Source organism: Dermacentor andersoni, chromosome 1 (assembly GCF_023375885.2).
Source record: "Dermacentor andersoni chromosome 1, qqDerAnde1_hic_scaffold, whole genome shotgun sequence".
Taxonomy (NCBI): Eukaryota; Metazoa; Arthropoda; class Arachnida; order Ixodida; family Ixodidae; genus Dermacentor; species Dermacentor andersoni.
In genome coordinates this window covers 195,547,984-195,566,122 of record NC_092814.1, presented here as the reverse complement: position 1 = coordinate 195,566,122, position 18,139 = coordinate 195,547,984, and the positions used below count along the sequence as shown (strand labels likewise).

The 18,139-nt window shown below is 43.3% G+C and overlaps 1 protein-coding gene across 1 annotated transcript in view; it reads right to left on the bottom strand.

Moving 5' to 3' along the window:
• The window catches only part of Prosbeta2 (Proteasome beta2 subunit), a 39,004-nt gene extending 22,170 nt beyond the window's left edge, over positions 1 to 16,834 (bottom strand). The window contains exons 1-5 of the mRNA XM_050194688.2: positions 16,727 to 16,834; positions 16,347 to 16,428; positions 16,167 to 16,264; positions 8,522 to 8,662; positions 1,576 to 1,750 (exon numbers count right to left, since the gene is read on the bottom strand). Of these exons, the coding sequence (XP_050050645.1) occupies positions 1,576 to 1,750; positions 8,522 to 8,662; positions 16,167 to 16,264; positions 16,347 to 16,428; positions 16,727 to 16,791 (561 nt within the window). The 5' untranslated portion in view covers positions 16,792 to 16,834. The remainder of the gene's footprint in view (positions 1 to 1,575; positions 1,751 to 8,521; positions 8,663 to 16,166; positions 16,265 to 16,346; positions 16,429 to 16,726) is intronic.
• Positions 16,835 to 18,139: the final 1,305 nt, after the last annotated feature.

Genomic DNA, 18,139 nt, shown 5'->3' with positions numbered 1-18,139 from the left:
ATGATTGATAGAGGGAGAGGGAGAAGGAAAAAAAAAGCTATTCCGCAAGTCAGAGAATGTGCGCAGTGAGAGTACTGCAGTCCGAGCCTCGCTCCCTCTCGCTATCACATTTTTCGAGCATTTCGGGTTTCGGTGGAGGCGCGGTGCCGTGAAGGCGCGGAGTTCGCGAGTGCAGCGAGTGCTGAGCTCGCACGGCATTCTATGTGTCCAATGGCAAGTAAAAATACCGTTCGATAACAAATTTCCATACTTTTACACAGAATTTTCAAGGGGATAATTTACGAGTTCGATACAAACAATAACTCGATATATGCGGGTTCTATATATCCGTGTTCGACTGTATTTCTGCATGCCTAACGCTTGACAAGCTGTTTAGAGCTATGAATAAATGTTTTATTTTTCACAGCCTACTATCTACCGTACGTCTATGCTTTAGCACAAGTGGCAAATTTGGTTTTGGAGCTAGAAGAGTAGGTTCGGCAGCCTTTTTTTTTTACGGCAGTCCAGATAGATAACGATAGGATTTTTCGTTCTTCTTGATATCACTATAAGCGGACTGCATTGTATGTGAGTTCATTATAGTGAGGTCTCACTTATTCAGGAGCTGAAAAGAGCCACCTTCGTGTGAATGGTAGTGAAAAGCCCAGCCTACCAGTGTTGAGTCATAGGCTGTCACTGAATAAACAAGCACCAAAGCTACTTAATTGTAAAGGACAACACAAATGCAGAGAGTAGTTGGGTGAACTACAGGTCTAGAGGCATTGTTCTGCTCCTATACCTGAACTATTCTTATTGATATATTGTGGACATTTATTGTGCACCTCTTCATCATCTGTATATTATCATTGTGTGTGCCCTTCTTCATCGTGCATGTAGGCGCATCATCATAGTGGACTGAGCCGAGGGTCCTTCACCGTGTCTCTCAGGCTCAATAAAAGTCAGCCCTTACTGTGACATCGCAAGTGGTAGAGGTGCTTCTTGGTTCCCCGTCCTCTGCATGCCTAGCCTACTCCCTGGTGCTTCGTTCAGGTCGCCACTTGTGCCCACTGTCCGCCAGCAATTCACAGATTGAGCAGCCTGGCGCTTCTACTCTACCCATCTCGACACCGCAAGCCACACCTTCTCTGATCATCAGTGGCCACCGGTGTGAACCCACCTGTTCGACGGTCTTCGCGGTGAAGGTGTTGAGGACTGGTTGGACGATTACGAGCGCGTAAGCTCTGCTAATCGGTGAGATGATCTCCTCAAGCTCCGCCATGTCTCGTTCTATATGACGGGTGTGGCGAAGACCTGGTTTTTCAACCATGAGATTGATTTCTTTAATTTGCATTCACTAAAGAATTTGTGACTTATTTTAGCATATGATAAACGGTAAGCAGTTTCATGGCAAAGAGCTTCTGTGCAATGCCCAACAATGCTTTTTTCCACACTTAATCACCTCAGAACAGTACAACAGTACATTTGGGAACAGAGAAATACAGACAGAGAGAGCAACGTAAGAGCAAAATAAAATACCATAGACTGAACATATAATCTAATTTTACATATATGTAAGGCAACAAGAGGATTACATACTGCCATGTTGGGTTTCCAGTCACGCTCAAAGACAGCCATTGCAGCCAAGGATCCTGACCCCATGGTCACATAAGGAAGCCTGTCTGTAGAGCCATGTGGGTGAATACTGCAAAGGACACCGCCAGTTGTGTCCACTCCTCCAAGTACCAGCGCTGCACTTATGTGGCCTTGGTACCTGGGAAGAAAACGGCACTAGGTGTACCCAACTTTAAAAAATTCGCAAAGCTACACATCATGTAGTTTGGAACCACAACCTTAGTCCTAGAAAAATTTTCCTTCATCCACAACACAGTTCACCTTTCAAATGACAAAACATGTCCCCCAAGACTGACTGACCAACCGATTGACTGACTGATTGGGTTCAGTATCTAAAAGAAACACAGGGGCTAAAGAGAAATGTCATAGTGGCAATTAATTTTAGTCACTGGCAGTTCTTTACCATGCAGTACATGCACCTGAAGCTCAGTGCACTGAATTTTTTTCATTATGCACTAGTTGCAGCCGGGAATTGAGCCCATGGCTTTGTGCTCAGCAGTGGAATGCCACAGCCACTATGAAACTGTGGTGGGCAATCATGAAGGTGCTGCCAGAACTGTCATTATAGATAAACAGAGGTTGCCATTACTCCTAAAAGCACATCAACACAATCTCGCAGCAGGAGTGACTATCAAAAGACACAAAGGGTATTTATAATGTTTCAAATGTTTCCTATAGAAGAATTCCACTAACCAGTGGTAACAGTGGCAGTCAAATTGACATTATCTTAATAGTACATTGAAAAAGGCCTTTGATGGAATATCAAACATGCTCATGTACAAACTACGGAAATTTCTAAAGAATGAAAAGATATTATGGTGGCTTGACTCATACCTTTCAGAGAGAGGCCAGTGTGTTCAAATAAGAGCATCTAAATCATCCTTGCTACTACCAGTAGTTCTATCCAGAGTCCTACAGGGCTCAGCTTCGGGCCTGCTCCTTTCTTTTTTTTATTTATTTAAATTGCCTGCCATTCCATTCTCCTGTTAATAAACAATTCCTTGCAGATGCTGCGTTTCGTATCAGAGCATTAAATCTGAAAATGACTAGGTTATTCTTAATAGCTACTTAGCTGTAGTGCCTGACTGGTGTCGCACTTGGGACAGGAATATTATTTCTAAATGCACACACATCACTATGGCGCACAAGAAACAACCGTATTACTTTAAATAGGAAATCAACAACGAAGAAATCATGCCAGTTAGTGAATTCAAGTGTCTAGGTATATACTTTAGTTCAAATTTAAGTTGGAGTGCTCATGTAGACCATACAGTATCGGCTGTATCAAAGAAACTGTGGCTGCTAAAGCACTGATTGAAGCACACCACGAGCAAAACAAAATTAGTTGTTTACACATTCCTTATGTGTCCGGCTCTTGAATATGCTGACACTGTTTGGGACCAGTATCTAAAATTGACAGTCACTTTACCATGTGCCAAAGAGCGTGAAGGCAAAAGCCTGCACGCTAAAGAGATATTCATTAAATTATTTAACATTCTCATTTGAATGCGTTGTTACTTCTTATTACTTGCTTTCTCCCACCAAAGGTCCTAGGTTCAAGTGCCTTAATTGACGCTACCTAAATTAACTGTGCCCTAATTAGCACCAAAGGTCATGGGTTCGAGTGCCTTAACTCTATATATTAATTAACTATGCCTTAATTAACTCTGCCTTAACACCAAAGGTTGTGGGTTCGACTTCCATATAAGCTCGAGGGTTTGACTCCCACCAAAGGTCGTGGGTTCGAGTGCCTGAATTAACTCTATCTTAATTAACTTTGTCTTTTTTTTTTGGCATGGTGAGCTACATTGGAACCAGCTGTGGAAGACGACGATGACGAACGCGCTAGCAGTGGCACAAGCGTGTGTCTACGCGAGGCGAGCTCACATGACTTTCTCTACCGCATGCCGTGTTCTCCAGACCATCAGGGCTTCCGCCTTCAAAAGTAATATCTGCCGTATGGAAATTGCATAAAATAAAGCACTATGACTTATCTGCCACAAGTTTGGTAGACATGTGTCTGTAACTTGCGTACCAATCTGGACTGCCCTCACTGGAGTCATGCCGCAAACTATGTAGGCTGCAAATGCTTTTTAATATTTTAACAAGCAGAAGAAAATTTGACTTTCACACCTACATGCAGTAGAACACAGCATGACAGACCCGAAGCAAACACAAAAGGACACTAATAATGCCCCAAACGATAACAAATGCCTATCATTACTCTTTCTCTAAGAACAATTCTCGAATGGAATTCACTTCCTTGTGATGTTTTGCAGGTAACGTCATTAGAATGCTTTTTATTGGCCGTAACTCGTCTTCTGTAGTGTTTTGAATTTACTTTTGTTACTCGTAAGGGTTTTTATACCATGTTCATGATTTCATATTCTTTTTGATGGCTTGATGAAATGCCTTATGCACCCGCAATTTTGTTTTGCTAATTACTTATTCTTGTTATGCTTGTTACTTATTAGTCGGCTAGTCAATTTATTATAGCACTCCTTGGTGTACTGATGACTTGTGTTAATTTCTGTACTTGTCCATGAAGCTGTACCACTCCTGCTTTGACTGCCAAAAGACTGCTGGCAGTATTGAATAAATAAATAAATAATAATAAATAAGGAGGCTGGCAAGGTGTGTTACTTAATATATCAACCCTGTGAGGTCCAAGCTCATTTAAAGGAATACTAAAGAAAAATTATTTAAAAAGGAGGACATAGGTAATACATCTAGATTTTCAACAAAAAACATTCATTCGTGTGCTGGTGATGTGTCATCGTCATCATCTGCCTATTTTTATGTTCACTGCAGGACGAAGGTCTCTCACTGCGATCACCGATTACCCCTGTCTTGCGCTTGTTGATTCCAACTCGTGCTTGCAAATTTCCTCATTTCATTACCCCACCTAGTTTTCTGTTGTCCTTGACTGCACTTCCCTTCCCTTGGCACCCATTCTAGAACTCTAATGGTCCAGCGGTTATCTGCCCTATGCATTACGTAGCCTGCCAAGCTCCATTTTTAAAGCAAAGCTTTCTTTGCCTCTTCCTTGGACTTTTCCACTGCTGCTGCTGTTGCTGTCTTGCACGCTGTGTCAGGACGTCGTTCAGAACGTGCATATACATGGCAGAAGCATGGCAGAGAGGAAAGGCAACACGAGAAACTTGTTTGAAGCTTTCTATTGCATTGTCACAATACTTCTGGACGGCTGCAATTATCCCTGACCCAGCCGCAAAAGCACTGCAGAAACTGCAGCACTTATCTTTGTACTAACATGGAACAGCCCAGAGGGGAGGTAAATATGGTAGATGGCAGATAGGGAGAGGAGGCAGAGAATGGATAGAACAGACACAGTCATGAAACAAGTGAATAACAACCTTGTCACTCTTTGCTTGCAGTGCACATACATGGGGGAGGGCAGGAGAAGGAAAAGGCGACATAAGAAGGCAAGGAAACGCTACTACTAGATACGACAGCAAGTTACAGACAAACTAGATAAATTTAAGTTCAAGGTACGTTAGGGTACGTTCCTACTATTTCTGAATAATGAACACCATGCAAATTTGTTAAGCGGACAATAGACGCAGGGTGTGCAGACGCAAAGCCAGAATTAAGCACTGTAACATCTAGATGACACTATGGAAGCGGCCGCATGTCAAATGAACACTTCTGCGCCCGCCCCGGCAGTTTTGTGGCTGTGACGTTGTTCAAGGTTGCGGGTTCGATCCGGACCTCAGGTGCCGCATTTCAACGGGGCCGAAATACAAAAAAACGCCCGTGTACTTAGAATTCGGTGCATGTTAAAGAACCCCAGGGGCTTAAAATTAATCTGGAACCCATCCCTACAGCACACCTCATAATTCTATTGTGGTTTTGGCACGTAGAGCTCCACAAGTCAATCAAAGTTTAACCCCTCTACCACGATGTAATATGCTGTGTGAGGCAATGACAATGTTAACCTTCTCGAAGGTTATGAACCATGGTGCCATAAACATACCTCAAGCAAACAAGTCTCGCAAACACTGCACAAAGCAGTGGTGCACGCAAGGTAACGTTTAACACCAACTCACCACTCTGGTACTGCACTAAATGCCGAAGAAATTAAACATTTGCCATCAACATGACGTTATCAACATGGCTAATTATCATCGATCAAAGAAAACAGCACGACAAGCTTCGCTTACATCGATTCCCACAATGCATGGGATCTGCATGATTTTTTCTATTAATTTCAACTAAAATATTGTTTATCCCCGTTTGCTCTCTGATCCATACGACTCTCTTCCCTTCTCTTAATGTTATGCCTAACATTTTTGTTTTAGTAACTTACATAAGCTGCATCAACATTGTTTTCGTCGTATACTTTCTGCCAGTCAATGCCGTTTACACTAACAAAAAGTATTACCAACGTTACCAACAAAGGTGAAAGCGAAAGCAAAAGCTACGTTCGCATAGCACCCAATGCTTCATACTCGCCCGCAAGGCTTCCCACGTTTCCCTATCAAACTCCCTCTATGGTGCCACGGAGGCGCTGTTGTGATTGGCAATTTATGCCGCAACAACCATCGGTCACGGATAACACGATAATGGGGAATGGGCCGACGGCCCCATCAAAGCTATCCTCAACTGGGATGATTAAGGGCCACCAGTGGAGTCCTACCAGGAGAAGTTCTACAAAGACGGTGGGTGGATCTGCCAAGACAGGTTCCTCCAGGAGTACCTCTGTCAGGAGGCGACAGTCCTTCACCTGTCATCCACCCAAACTGCTGCATATGCGCCGGTGAAGGAGTCAATGTTTCCTACCCCTCCCTCGCCTGTTCATATACAGTGCTGTGCGTAGCTCACTTCAGAGGGAAAAGGCCACCCCCTCCGGATTGGTGGGACATGACGTCACCTGTCTCCTAACGCCAAATTGGAGGAAGGTGACTGGACAACGACAACGCAGGGCTTAAAAGGAGACGGACGATTGGAGAGATCGGCTGCTAGAACTTCTTCATTAACTTATTTTTCTGCACTTCTTGAAAAACTCTTGTAAAAATGTAATATAAACGTGTGTGTAAAACGTCTTGAATATCGAACCCAGCCCCACGTTCCCTTACTCCTCCATGATGAATGGATACCACAAATCTTTGGACCCCCAGTTGCAACAGCGCAAAGAGTGGGCAGATTTAGGAACAAAAAAAAAAAAGAAGCACCGGGCAGGGAGTGAGTTGGAAGCAGGCGCTATACGTCTAGACTGAGCGTCGTCGATGCTGCGAAGGCTCTGGACCGGCACTACAGGTGTGCACATAAAGATTGTATGTGTGTGATCGAATGGAAGAGCGCAGCGAGCTTTATGCTGCTGACAATGCGGCAGGCGCACCGTGCATTTTGGTGCTGTGGTCTTTTTTTCTTCTCTTGATGCCGTCACTCGAAGTATAGGGCACGCCACTTGCTTAAACTTTTAATGTTAGAACTGTCACCACAATTTTAGCTTTTTGAACGGACTACAGGTTAGCAAAATAATTAGAACTCACTCACTCACTCGGACTCACACTTATCAAAATTCTATCAGCCAGGCTCCCGTGGACTCAAACTCGCCAAAATTCTACACAGCCGCACTCACTGAGACTCTAGACTCATGGGTCAGTCTATGTCTGAGTGAGTCGACTCATGAACATCTGTATATTTATTATCTGGATTTCTGTGAAATTACAGTTATTTACTCATTCTAACGCACCTTCAATCGTAACGTGCACCCGTTTTCCATGAGTTAAAAAAAGAAAAGTCCTTTACAGTACCGCGCACCTCATTCTTTCATACAGAAGTACAACTTTCTCTCATTTGGAAAAACAAAGATTTATTCCCAATACACTAAAGCTGCGATAAATAGAAGAAGGCACAGTTTCGCCCAAAAGGCGAAGCACCGATTGCGATAGCAAATTAGTAGACAGCTATATGAAAAGTAAGGATAGTATTATCGGCCGCATAAACTTTTAAACATTCGCTTACTAACTAAATTAACAAGCATGGCGTCACACACACACAAGCAAATATGAACACGTCTCACTCAGTGACTGTAGAAACTCTTATCAAAACACTGAAGTGAGGAAGTGCTGTAGCAGGAGCGAGAAAATTGACCTTTGTGCGGCCCCTTGCTTCAACACGAACTAAGCAACAAGAATGCAGCGCGGTGCGCCTAGATGCATAGACTCTGTCTCCATCGTAGATCGATACACAGCAGCTACCGGAGTAGAACGGCTCTTCTGTTTGCGCCAGTCCTGCACGCAAGTTTTGGGCACTCCGAACGCCCGTGATGCGGTCCGATTTCCGTCCGTCACTGCACACGATGACTTTCCTTTTCATTGCGGCATCGCATGTCTTCACAGTCGGCGCTTCCATGCTTACAGAGCAAACGCAGAAAACGGGAAGATGGACGGTGTACTAACCTAAGCACACATAATACAGCACACGGAGGAAGCTACAGCAGCTAGGCTCGAAGCGTGTACAAGGCGGCCATTTTGAAATGCCGATGGCGATATGGTAACGCAGATTTAAGGTCGCACTCGATTTTAACACATACGCAATTTTTGGAACCGTTTTATCGGAAAAACAGTGCACGTTAGATTCAAGTAGATACGGTATATTTTTTGTCTGTTATATTTTACTACACCTGCATGCAAGCACCACTATAATGTAGTAAGCTGTGTATTACTAGCACTTTATGTTGGTCCTGTTCTGAATGACCATGTTAGTCAATTTCAGCATCAAGCACATAAAGAACCAAACTGTACAGCACCTGGCAGCACAAAGCTCCAGGCAATGTCAAGCTGTTGTTCCAGGTGCAATTACTCTAGATGCCAGAGGCTAGCAATGAAAGCATGCAAATTGCATCTGAAACACGGGAAACTCTAAAAATGATAGTAATGCTTACCGAAAGAGCATTTGCTTCAACAAGCGGTTTGCTGTACACACGGGAACAACCCGTCCAGTGGCCAAGCGGTGAAGCTCCAGCTGCGATGATATCATTCTTGTTGTCTTTACCGTGTCAGCAGCAGTACCAGCACCACAGCAACTGACCAGGACAGAGTGCAATACAAAATTACAAAACGTCAGAATAAGTGAATTTTTCTAAATACAACAGCCTTTTAACCATAACCTACATGCTGGTTTCTTCGCAAAATGCAAAGATAGAAAGGGAGAAACAAGAATAAAAGCTTCCTGCCCCAAACTTCTATAGAAAACTTACTATAGTTGATCATTCAGCCTTTTCATGGCATTTGTCTTGCTGAAACGTGGATCCTTGTTACTAGGGAGAAAAAATGCCTGAAAATCTTCAGTGCATGTTGTTAGAGGCGAAGTTACAATGCAAGTTGGCTTTTCCAACTGTTCATGAATCTTGGCAAAACATGTAATTCAGAACAATTCATACAGTAGCCAATGATTCAATGTTCAAATTCTGATGTCATGAAAATACAGAACGACCAAAGCAAACCCAAATACGTGATGCAGTGTCCTACAACATTGCCGAAATGTGAGGAACATGTCTGGTGCCTGATATTAATATGCGTCTTTTGATGGGACATGTGATGAGAAGTGAAGCACTGCCCAATGCACACACAAAAAAAATGAAAGAAACTATGAGCTCTATGTCAAGAAGGGGGCCGACAGATGGAGTAGCACACTGGTATAAAATTTAACAGGGATAAGGTGCCTTGGAAAGGCTGGCCAGAGACTTGATAGGAGGATCTATCTCTGTCAAAGGCAGCCTAGTCATTCTAAACAGGTTAGTTTTTAACAGATTAGTAGAGTGACATCACATGTGGTCATTGTCGGTGGCGATTGGTTGTAAAGGAAGACACTGAAAAGAAAATAAGCGCTGTCGCTTAACGTCTTTAGGCATTATTTCTAAGACGAGGGAACAAGAGTGGGAAGGTGGGAAGGCAGCAGAGGAAAAAAGGAAAAAGAAGGGCATAGGAGGGTGTTGGTGAGCAAGAGGTTAGGAAGCCTTCAGAGAACTGAACAGAAAGAGTAGGTGTCACAGGCAGCGTGCATTTGTGGTTTTAGAAAAGCCGGTCAGTGCAAGAGTAACAAAAAGACGCGAGTTGAAAGGATGGCTTAAGTAGTGCAGCAGAAGTGCATCGGGTAATTTTGAAGGTGTCAAGATGGCGACACAGTCTGGGAGCAATGGATGAGGGTAGGAGGGTAGCGGTTTGGTCTTTCAAAAGACATTAGCCTCAGTAGTTTGACTAGGCGTTCTCACGGCAGTATACAGAAGTGGCATGACCCTATGTGGTGGAGGCGCCAAAAAAGATATTCTGGCATCTGGGACTTTGGAATCTGTCGGTGGGGATCTTAAATAGAAAAAACTCAGTGCCCTTCCACTCTATGAAGAAGCATGACCAGCGAAGCTGTGTATATGGGCCCCTTAATGGCAAACTGCACCTCTACCGCAGGTAGGCCCAGCATTTCACTATCTTTGGGATTGGCCCATGTATAGGGAGCGCTAAACGACTGTTTCACCTCTGCCGCGGGTTGGCCCAGTATTGCACTATCTTTGGGATCAGCCCACGTATGGGGGAGTGTTTAATGCCTGCTTTACTTCCACCGCCCAAGTCGGTCCGGTATTGTACTTTCTTCGGAATCGGCCCACGTATAGGGAGTGCTTAACGCCTGCATCACCTCCGCCGCGGGTCGGCCCGGCATTGCACTATCTTCAGAATGTTTTCGTACATGCGGACACGATAGTGGGGAAAGTAGCCCTTAACAGCTTCACTGTAAAAAGGGAAAGAAAAGATAAAAAATTAAACAGAAGAACAAATAGGAGGGTGACAGCAGAAGAATTGGCAGGGGGCAGGTGTACATGGGAAAAGGGCTGGCCATGTGGTTGATATGTGCGTAAAAGCATGGAAGGAAATATTAAATCGAGTGGTAGGGGAGAGGGAGGGAAGGGCTGGAAATGAAGGTTTAGGTGAACTTAAAATAGAGGTTAGCTGGTGGTATAACCAGCTTTTGTGCCTTTCTTAATAATATGCGAAGTTCAGGTTTAAGTTGCAGAATTTAGCGATTCTAGGTTGCGTTAGGCCAAATTGATTCCCGCCTGGTGTAGGCCTTTAAACTTGTTTTTGAGGAGTGATTCCCTATATTTCCGCTCGTGAGGTGAACGGAAATTTGTTTGTAGTTTATAGAGCCTTGCTTTGTTCATGTTCATTGAAGTGGCTGGCTACTGCTTTACGTAATTGTGTTTTGTATCTGAGCGATGGCCGTTGAGTCTTGTATCAATTTGTTCTCCAGTCTCATCTATGTATTGTTTGTTACAAGTGGCATGCTCTAGGCAATAGACTATATTGCTTGACGTGCAGGTTAAACTCAATATTACCTTGTTAAGGTAATCAGACGCTGTACTAGTTACTGTAGTAACAGATTATGCAGGGTTTCCCACATAATTTGAACCAAACATCAAAAATACGCAAATGCCACGTAGCTAGACAGAACCCAGATAATGTTGTTTGCCATCGCTTGGAGATACAATGATTCTTTTTTTCATCCTGCCTAATTATATAATCAGTCTTAATTAATGAACTTCTCAAATGTTATAATTAGATGAAAAGTGTCAGTGAGAAAATTGTAGAGCAACATGAAAAACTCCCGATACAGCTTTCTGTTGCTTGATACATGCTACATAAGTGTTTTTCTGAGTATGAAAGAAGTCCACGAATACATGCAAAGTGCCTCGAGCGGCCAGTCGCGTGGCAATTTTGTGTGTATTTGCGGGCTTCTTCGTGTATGTTTGCATGTGGAGCACCTGGGGTAGCCACAGGGAGTGGATGTTGGTTTCCTCTTTGTCCTTAGTTTGGCATGTACAAGAATGATCTTGAATTTAGTGTTACGTCTGTAGGCAACTCTGGGCAGGTCGGGAAAGATCTTAAGTTTCTGGTTGCTGGTGAAAATTGGGTAGTACTTACCGAGGATGTTCGCGTTTGGGAGTGCATTTGAGAATTTAGTACTAGTAAGAAGCAGCATTGTTGTTCTTGTGATCTCGAGGTGGAGTTTGAGGACCTCGGCTCGCTCAAGTTTGGTTGCATTAGTGTAGGCTTTTTGAAGGGCAGTGTTCAGGTGGTTCCTGTTTGATAGGTGATTGAGTCTATGTAGTCTTGGTTATTGACGCAAATGTGACGTAGTTGTGCGACTTGACCTTTAAAGGTACCTTGTTCGCAATGTCTGGGACGGTGGCTTTTATATAGTAGGTACTGTTGTTTATCAAAAGATTTCCTATACAGTGTTGTCTTTAATGTCCCATTGTCAATATATATTGTTGTGTTCAGAAAGTTTATGCATTCAGTTGAAGATTCCAATGTGAATATTATTGTTCGGTCAAAGGAATTTAGGAATGTTGCACATTTATTTAGACTCCTCTGACCATGTCCTTATAAGTATGTTGTCTATGTATTGTATGTATGTGCGGGGCTTGGCTGTACATCGAGATAGGAAATCTGATTTGAGTGTCCCCATAAATATGTTTGTTTAGGTTGGTGCAAGAGGCATACCCATACTTGTCCCATGTATTTGTAGGTAGTAAACAGTAAATATCCTCAAATTTGAAGTAGTTATATGTTAGAACTAATTCAAGAGACCAGTAAACTTCAATAGAATGTTATGCATTGTGTTTGGACAGCGTTTTTCTTATCAAAGATAAACCACGAGGGGTTGTAATGTTGGTGCATAAGGCCATGAGGTCCGGTGTTGCAAGAATAATGTTTTCCAGTAGTGTGCCTTTAGTATTAATGTCCTCCATAATTTTGAGTAGGTGGGGGCATGTTGTACAAATAATGGAAGTTTTTGGTTACATCACCAAGGAAGTGGTTAAGAAATTTGTAGAGGCTCTCTGTTGGAGTGTTGTTATTTGATACTGTCGGACGCTTTGGGACGTTAGCAATGTATAGTTCAGTGGGGGGAATTTTATTAATTTTCGGAAGGAGGTAGAAGCATCCTGCAGTTTTGTTGCTTGGTTTAAGAAATTTGAATTATGACGGTATTATCAATTCATCAGCAAAAAGTGATTTAAGCCTGTTGGTAATTTTCAGTGTGCATAGTAATGTCGGATCTTGTCTAGCTTACGGTAATGTTCAGGGTTGTTTATCTGTCTGTAAGCCTCGTGCTTGTACTTAACTACTGGCCAAATAACTATACTTCCACCCTTATCTGCTTGCTTAATGACAATGTCGTTCCGGCAACTAATGGCGTTTTTCACTGGTAGATCTGGAGCGGCCGCCGAAATCCTCGAGCGAGCGCTCGGGTTTCACAAATCCGAATCGGCCAGCGGAGCGCAAAAACGCTCCGCAGTGGATCACACAGGAAGTCTGCGTACACGTCGCACGAACCGGTTCCGAAAACCATGCCCGACTTCCGTTCTGTACGCTTCCACGGCAACCAAACTCGCCGTCCCCCGTGTAATTTGACCGTGGCAGTCGCATAGTCCGTCATTTCCATGTCGTGCCCGCAAGGATTGTGCATGGACAACGTGCATAGAAGGCTTCGTACAGCACCTGCGTCACTTCGTAATCGCTGTCGTCCGAGCTCTCATCGCTAAACGCGAGCGCTGCAGCAGCACCGAACGCAGCCATTTTGCGAAGCAACACAATGTTGTGCGTACCAACCGGGTACCGATTTCACTTGAAGACGGAAGTGACGCGAGCTATTTTCGCCCGAATCCGCACCTCGGCGGCGGAGCAAGTGAGAGCGATCCAGCGCGGAGCGAGTTGATCCGAAACGACCAGTGGAACGCGCGAACCCGCTCCAGATCGACCAGTGAAATTCGGATTCGTTGCCGCGGAGCAAGAAATCCTGCTCCGAATCGACCAGTGAAAAACGCCATAAGATTTGAGATCATATGACTCTGAGTCAGTTATGTATTTAGGTCGCTTAGCTGTCTTGGATTGGCTTATAATTTCCTTAGTGACAGTTTTCAGATATAGGTCAAGTTCTATGGCTTGTTCCGGTTCAGCAGTCCAAATGGGCTGGGCTCTAAATGGTGTCGTCCTGGTGTCTGGTGCATTGTTGCCTGCGAAAACATGCCTGCTAAGCATTCGCCAGGAAAATTCTAGAAGGTCCTTGTGAAGCTGCAATTCATTTAATTATATTGTTCGTGGGACAAAAATTTTGGCCCCTACTAAGCACGCCTATTTCTTCTCTATTTAATGTGTTTGAAACGTCTACAACTGTAGACTGGTTTAATTTTGCGGAGACTTCAGCCACGTCTCCGTGTCTCTACATTCGAGTTCTCTCTTGCTGGCGTGAGGTGGCTGTTTGCATGGAAGGTTGTTTTTCGATTAAGTTCACTTTTTTTCTCTGTTTCTGAACCAACTTTCTAGACTGTTTTTTGTGGTAATGCTCTAAATTTTTCATCAGAGCTATGTTCTGAAGTTTGTGGCAAAAGCTTTCCAGTTGTTCCTTCACAGTGGTCCTTGAGGATATTCAAAAGCGAGAGTGAAACATTGTATAATGTTGTTTGCCAGTTTTCATGATGGTGTGGTGGAAGTGCGCCTAGAGCTGGTATAGCCTTCAGTGTTAGTCCTTTAGGAATTATATTGTTCTGTGTACAGTCTGTGTATGTTTTGAGATGGAAGGTGTCGCTAGCATGTTTTTTGGTAAGTTTTTTAGACTGTAGGAATTCGGTGCTTCACGGCAGAGAAGGGTTATTAACATTCAATGGTTGTCATTTATTAGGCTTTTGGCGGCGAGATCTTCATGGGGTATGTTTCTGTTTGGCAGGTTTTTTCCCACATGCCTCACTAAATTCCAGCTCTGTTTCTGTTTGAGTTTGTGTGTGTGCAGGCAGGTATGTGGGTGTCTGTGCAAACACTTCCGTAGTGAATTTTGTGTTGTCTGTAACGGTTGTGTCTGTCTGAACTGCCGTTGATTTCGTTTTTAGAATAGTGTGCATCCAGTGGCTCATTTCACTTTCCACTGTCTGTGTTCTGAGTGTTCCAGAGGTGACTGTTGTGGTTGCGTTGTTCAGGGTGGCACGGTCAGCAGAGTTGGTGGATGTGGTTTCTGAGGTAGACTTATGTAGTTTCACAGACTCGATCATTTCCATGGCACTCTTTGTGTTAAGGTTTTTTTTTTTGCCTAAATTGACAATGAAGTGTGTTGTGTCAACTGGTGGTTACAGGGACTATTTAAAGGCCAAGCACAACCAATTTTCAATATGGCTAAATTGATTATAAATGAGTAGTATATACAATTGAAGTAAGCATAGGAAAAGTTCAGGGCTGGTAATGATTATATCACATTAGCAGATGACAGGGGGACTGGTGGTTACAAGTGATGCATAATCCAGAGCATGACCTCGGATTTTTAGCGTGCTGTGAGTGGTGCCCAATCGGAGGTCATGCTCAGTTGGTGTGCTGGTTCACAATGTTCTACATCGTGTATCATTTCCAGCGGATGGTAACTGCGGTATTCCCTTGAGTTTTGGTTACCAAAAACATCAATTTCTGATAGATTTTCATGATGCACCCACTCATATTTCAATTGCAGAAGTTTGCAGGGAGGTTGATCTATATCAACTCTATCTTCAGCTTTAACATGGTCCAAAATTTTGATGCATTTGGCCTTTTGAGAACAAGAAACTACTTAGAATGCAGTATGCATGATGACTGTGCAAGCAAGGCCAGATCCACTGTTGAAATGAGTTGCAGAGCCAAAGTGCCCCAAGAAATAGTTCAAAAGGTGCAGGTGAACTAAATGAATAATTCATAACTTTGTAAAGTTAGCATCACATTTCAGTAGTATAAAAAATATAACTATTTTTCTTTCATAGATAAATAATAGAGAATGGTAGCACATCATCTCATCATCTTTACTTATGACATAGGAAATAAACAAACATTAGCAACTTAAATTTAAAGGGCTTCATTATTTTTGAAAATTAGAACTGATTACTGCAGAGTAATTAGGATACTGAACAGAAAAAAATATATTCCTAGGTACCTTCATGGAGCTTTCATTCAGCATGCACACCTCAAACCAAGAAGAGCTTTTTCATGCATTATAGTGCCTAGTGCTAAGCAAAGCAAAGCAAACCAAATCAATTAAAGTAATGCAGCTATGGAGAGCCAATAGATGTGCTTTACCATGACAATTATCATTCATCCAAAAGCCATGACCTACTGGAAGGTGCCAAAACCCAATGAAATATTTATCTGACCTACAATACAATGATGCAACTGTCAAATAATTATGTGCTACGCAAGCAAACAATAAATACAACTGGTACTGAGTAATACCGGTGTCACACGTAGCCTTCTGATCGCGATCGGGGCCGATCCGGATCAAAATTCTCGACTGCAATTGGCTCTCTCGCGCATTTTGCGCAAAGGAGCCAACACGACCGAGAAAGTCGATCCGAATCGGGCTTGATCATGGTGAAACGTGCGCCGTGTGACACCCGTATAAGACATTGTGGGTAACCTTCGACGTAAAATAGCACTGCTCACATGTGCAAATCGGAGCACCTCATTATCACAACCACGTTAAGATAACTTGTCGCGGTAGATAATAGTCCAAACAAACCATACTAGATATTTGGAGCAAGGTAATGAATCTTGTCGCAGTTCTTGTCCGCCACAAACCCTCCAGCAGTGGCACGAGTGTCGGCTCCCAGGATTACCCCGTCCTGAACAAAATAAAACCGCGACGTCAGTTGCATCGCGCGTAATAGTGGTCACAGGACGATGTTAAGAATATATATGCATTACCTTGAACACTATACCAGCAATGGTTGTACCGGTCTTTGTTGCCTTGGGCATCGGCAGCCCTTGCGATTGCAGGAAGGCATTCCTGAAAAGATCAAAATTTGCAAGGGCATCGCGCACAAGTTTAGAAAAGCGTCTTTCTTTTTCTCATGTAAGCACACAACATTCGAAGATACATCGCATACCACAGAAAAAGAAAATAGGAAAGAGAGCATAACATAAACAATTTCTGAAGGAAATATGTCGAATCATGGTAATTGCAATGTAGCTGAAACAAGTAATTTCAGCTACATTCTCAATTTACACAGTATGTTCCGGCACTGCATTTGCCATAAATGTCTTCTAATTAGGCTGGTATCTTTGAATATTCATTTTCACTTCACCTGCGACAATTTTCAAAGCAAAAGCCCGAAGAAGGCTCGGCGAGGGCACTAGCGACAGCGGCCATTTTTGACGGAGCTTACTGTTTGTCATAGAAAGATTACAGAAGGACTAAAGATAAATGAGTGGATGGATGTTATGAGCGTCTCCTTTGGAACAGGGCGGTGGGTTGCGTCACCAAGCTCTCGCTATTATACTGCTTAATGTCCTACCTAGGTTAAACGATAAAAAAGAAGGAAAAAAAACACTACGAACTACCACACTCGAATTTTCTGATTCCCTATTGCAAACTGTGCTTTTGTACGTCTCCGTTTTTTGTCGTTTTCCTACTTTTCTTCCACCAATACTTCAATCGTCTCTTACTAATCCCTACTACGGACATGTTTACTTTTCCACTGCTCTCGCTGAACCCAAGGGCTTCAAGGAGGCCAGTGGTGCCTGAATCAACCGCTGGGTAGACGTCATAGACGTCTTCACATTCTAATAAAACATGCTCCATAGTTTCCCAAGCTTTACCGCAGCAAGCACATGCTTCTTCTCCCTTCTTATATCTCGCTGTTCTAAGGCATCCCGATCTCGCTTCGAAAAGTAAAGAGCTTCCCTTTGAGTTATCATAAATTGTTTCTTTCCTGATTTCGTTTTTTTCCTCTTAAGTAGTTACTCATGGCAGGTTTCTTTTCCATTGCCGCCAGCCATGAGATTATTTCAGCCTCTCTGACTATCCGCTTGACCTTCTTTGTTGCTGTGTTGCCCACCCTACAGGCCCCATACTTGCTGGTAAGCTTCCTAGTTCTTTTCCTCCACTGTGAATCAATGTTTTCCCTGTACAGATACCTGAACACTCTCCTAACCCATTTACTTTCTTCCATATTCCTCAGGCGTTCTTCATACTCAATTTCACTGCGAGCTTCCCTCACTTCAAAACTAGTCCAGCCCATATCACCCTGCACAGCTTCATTTGTAGTCTTCCCGTGAGTGCCCAATGCGAGGCGACCCACTGACCTTTGGTTCCCATCGAGTCCTGATTGTACCCCTGATTTAAAGCAAACAACCGCATTTCCAAAAGTCCTGGAACTATTACACGTTTCCACATACCTCGGAGGACCTCGTACCTCCTCATAGCGCTCTGTGCTTCGTTATGGCAGCATTTCTCTTCCCCTTCACTGTAATTGTTTTTTCCTGTGTTTCCATATATCTATTGCCTTCGTTTATCCATATACCAAGGTATATTATATTCTGTTACCCCATGTGTTACCCGATGTAGCCCGATGAGGACTAGAGTTACTGTATATGCTACCAAAGGTATTATATACAGTACCTTTAATGAGGACCGGTGTAGCCCGGTCTCTAGCGGCTGTTTTAGTTTTACCACAAAGCCACACAAAACACGTGCACCTACAGCTATAGAGAGATGA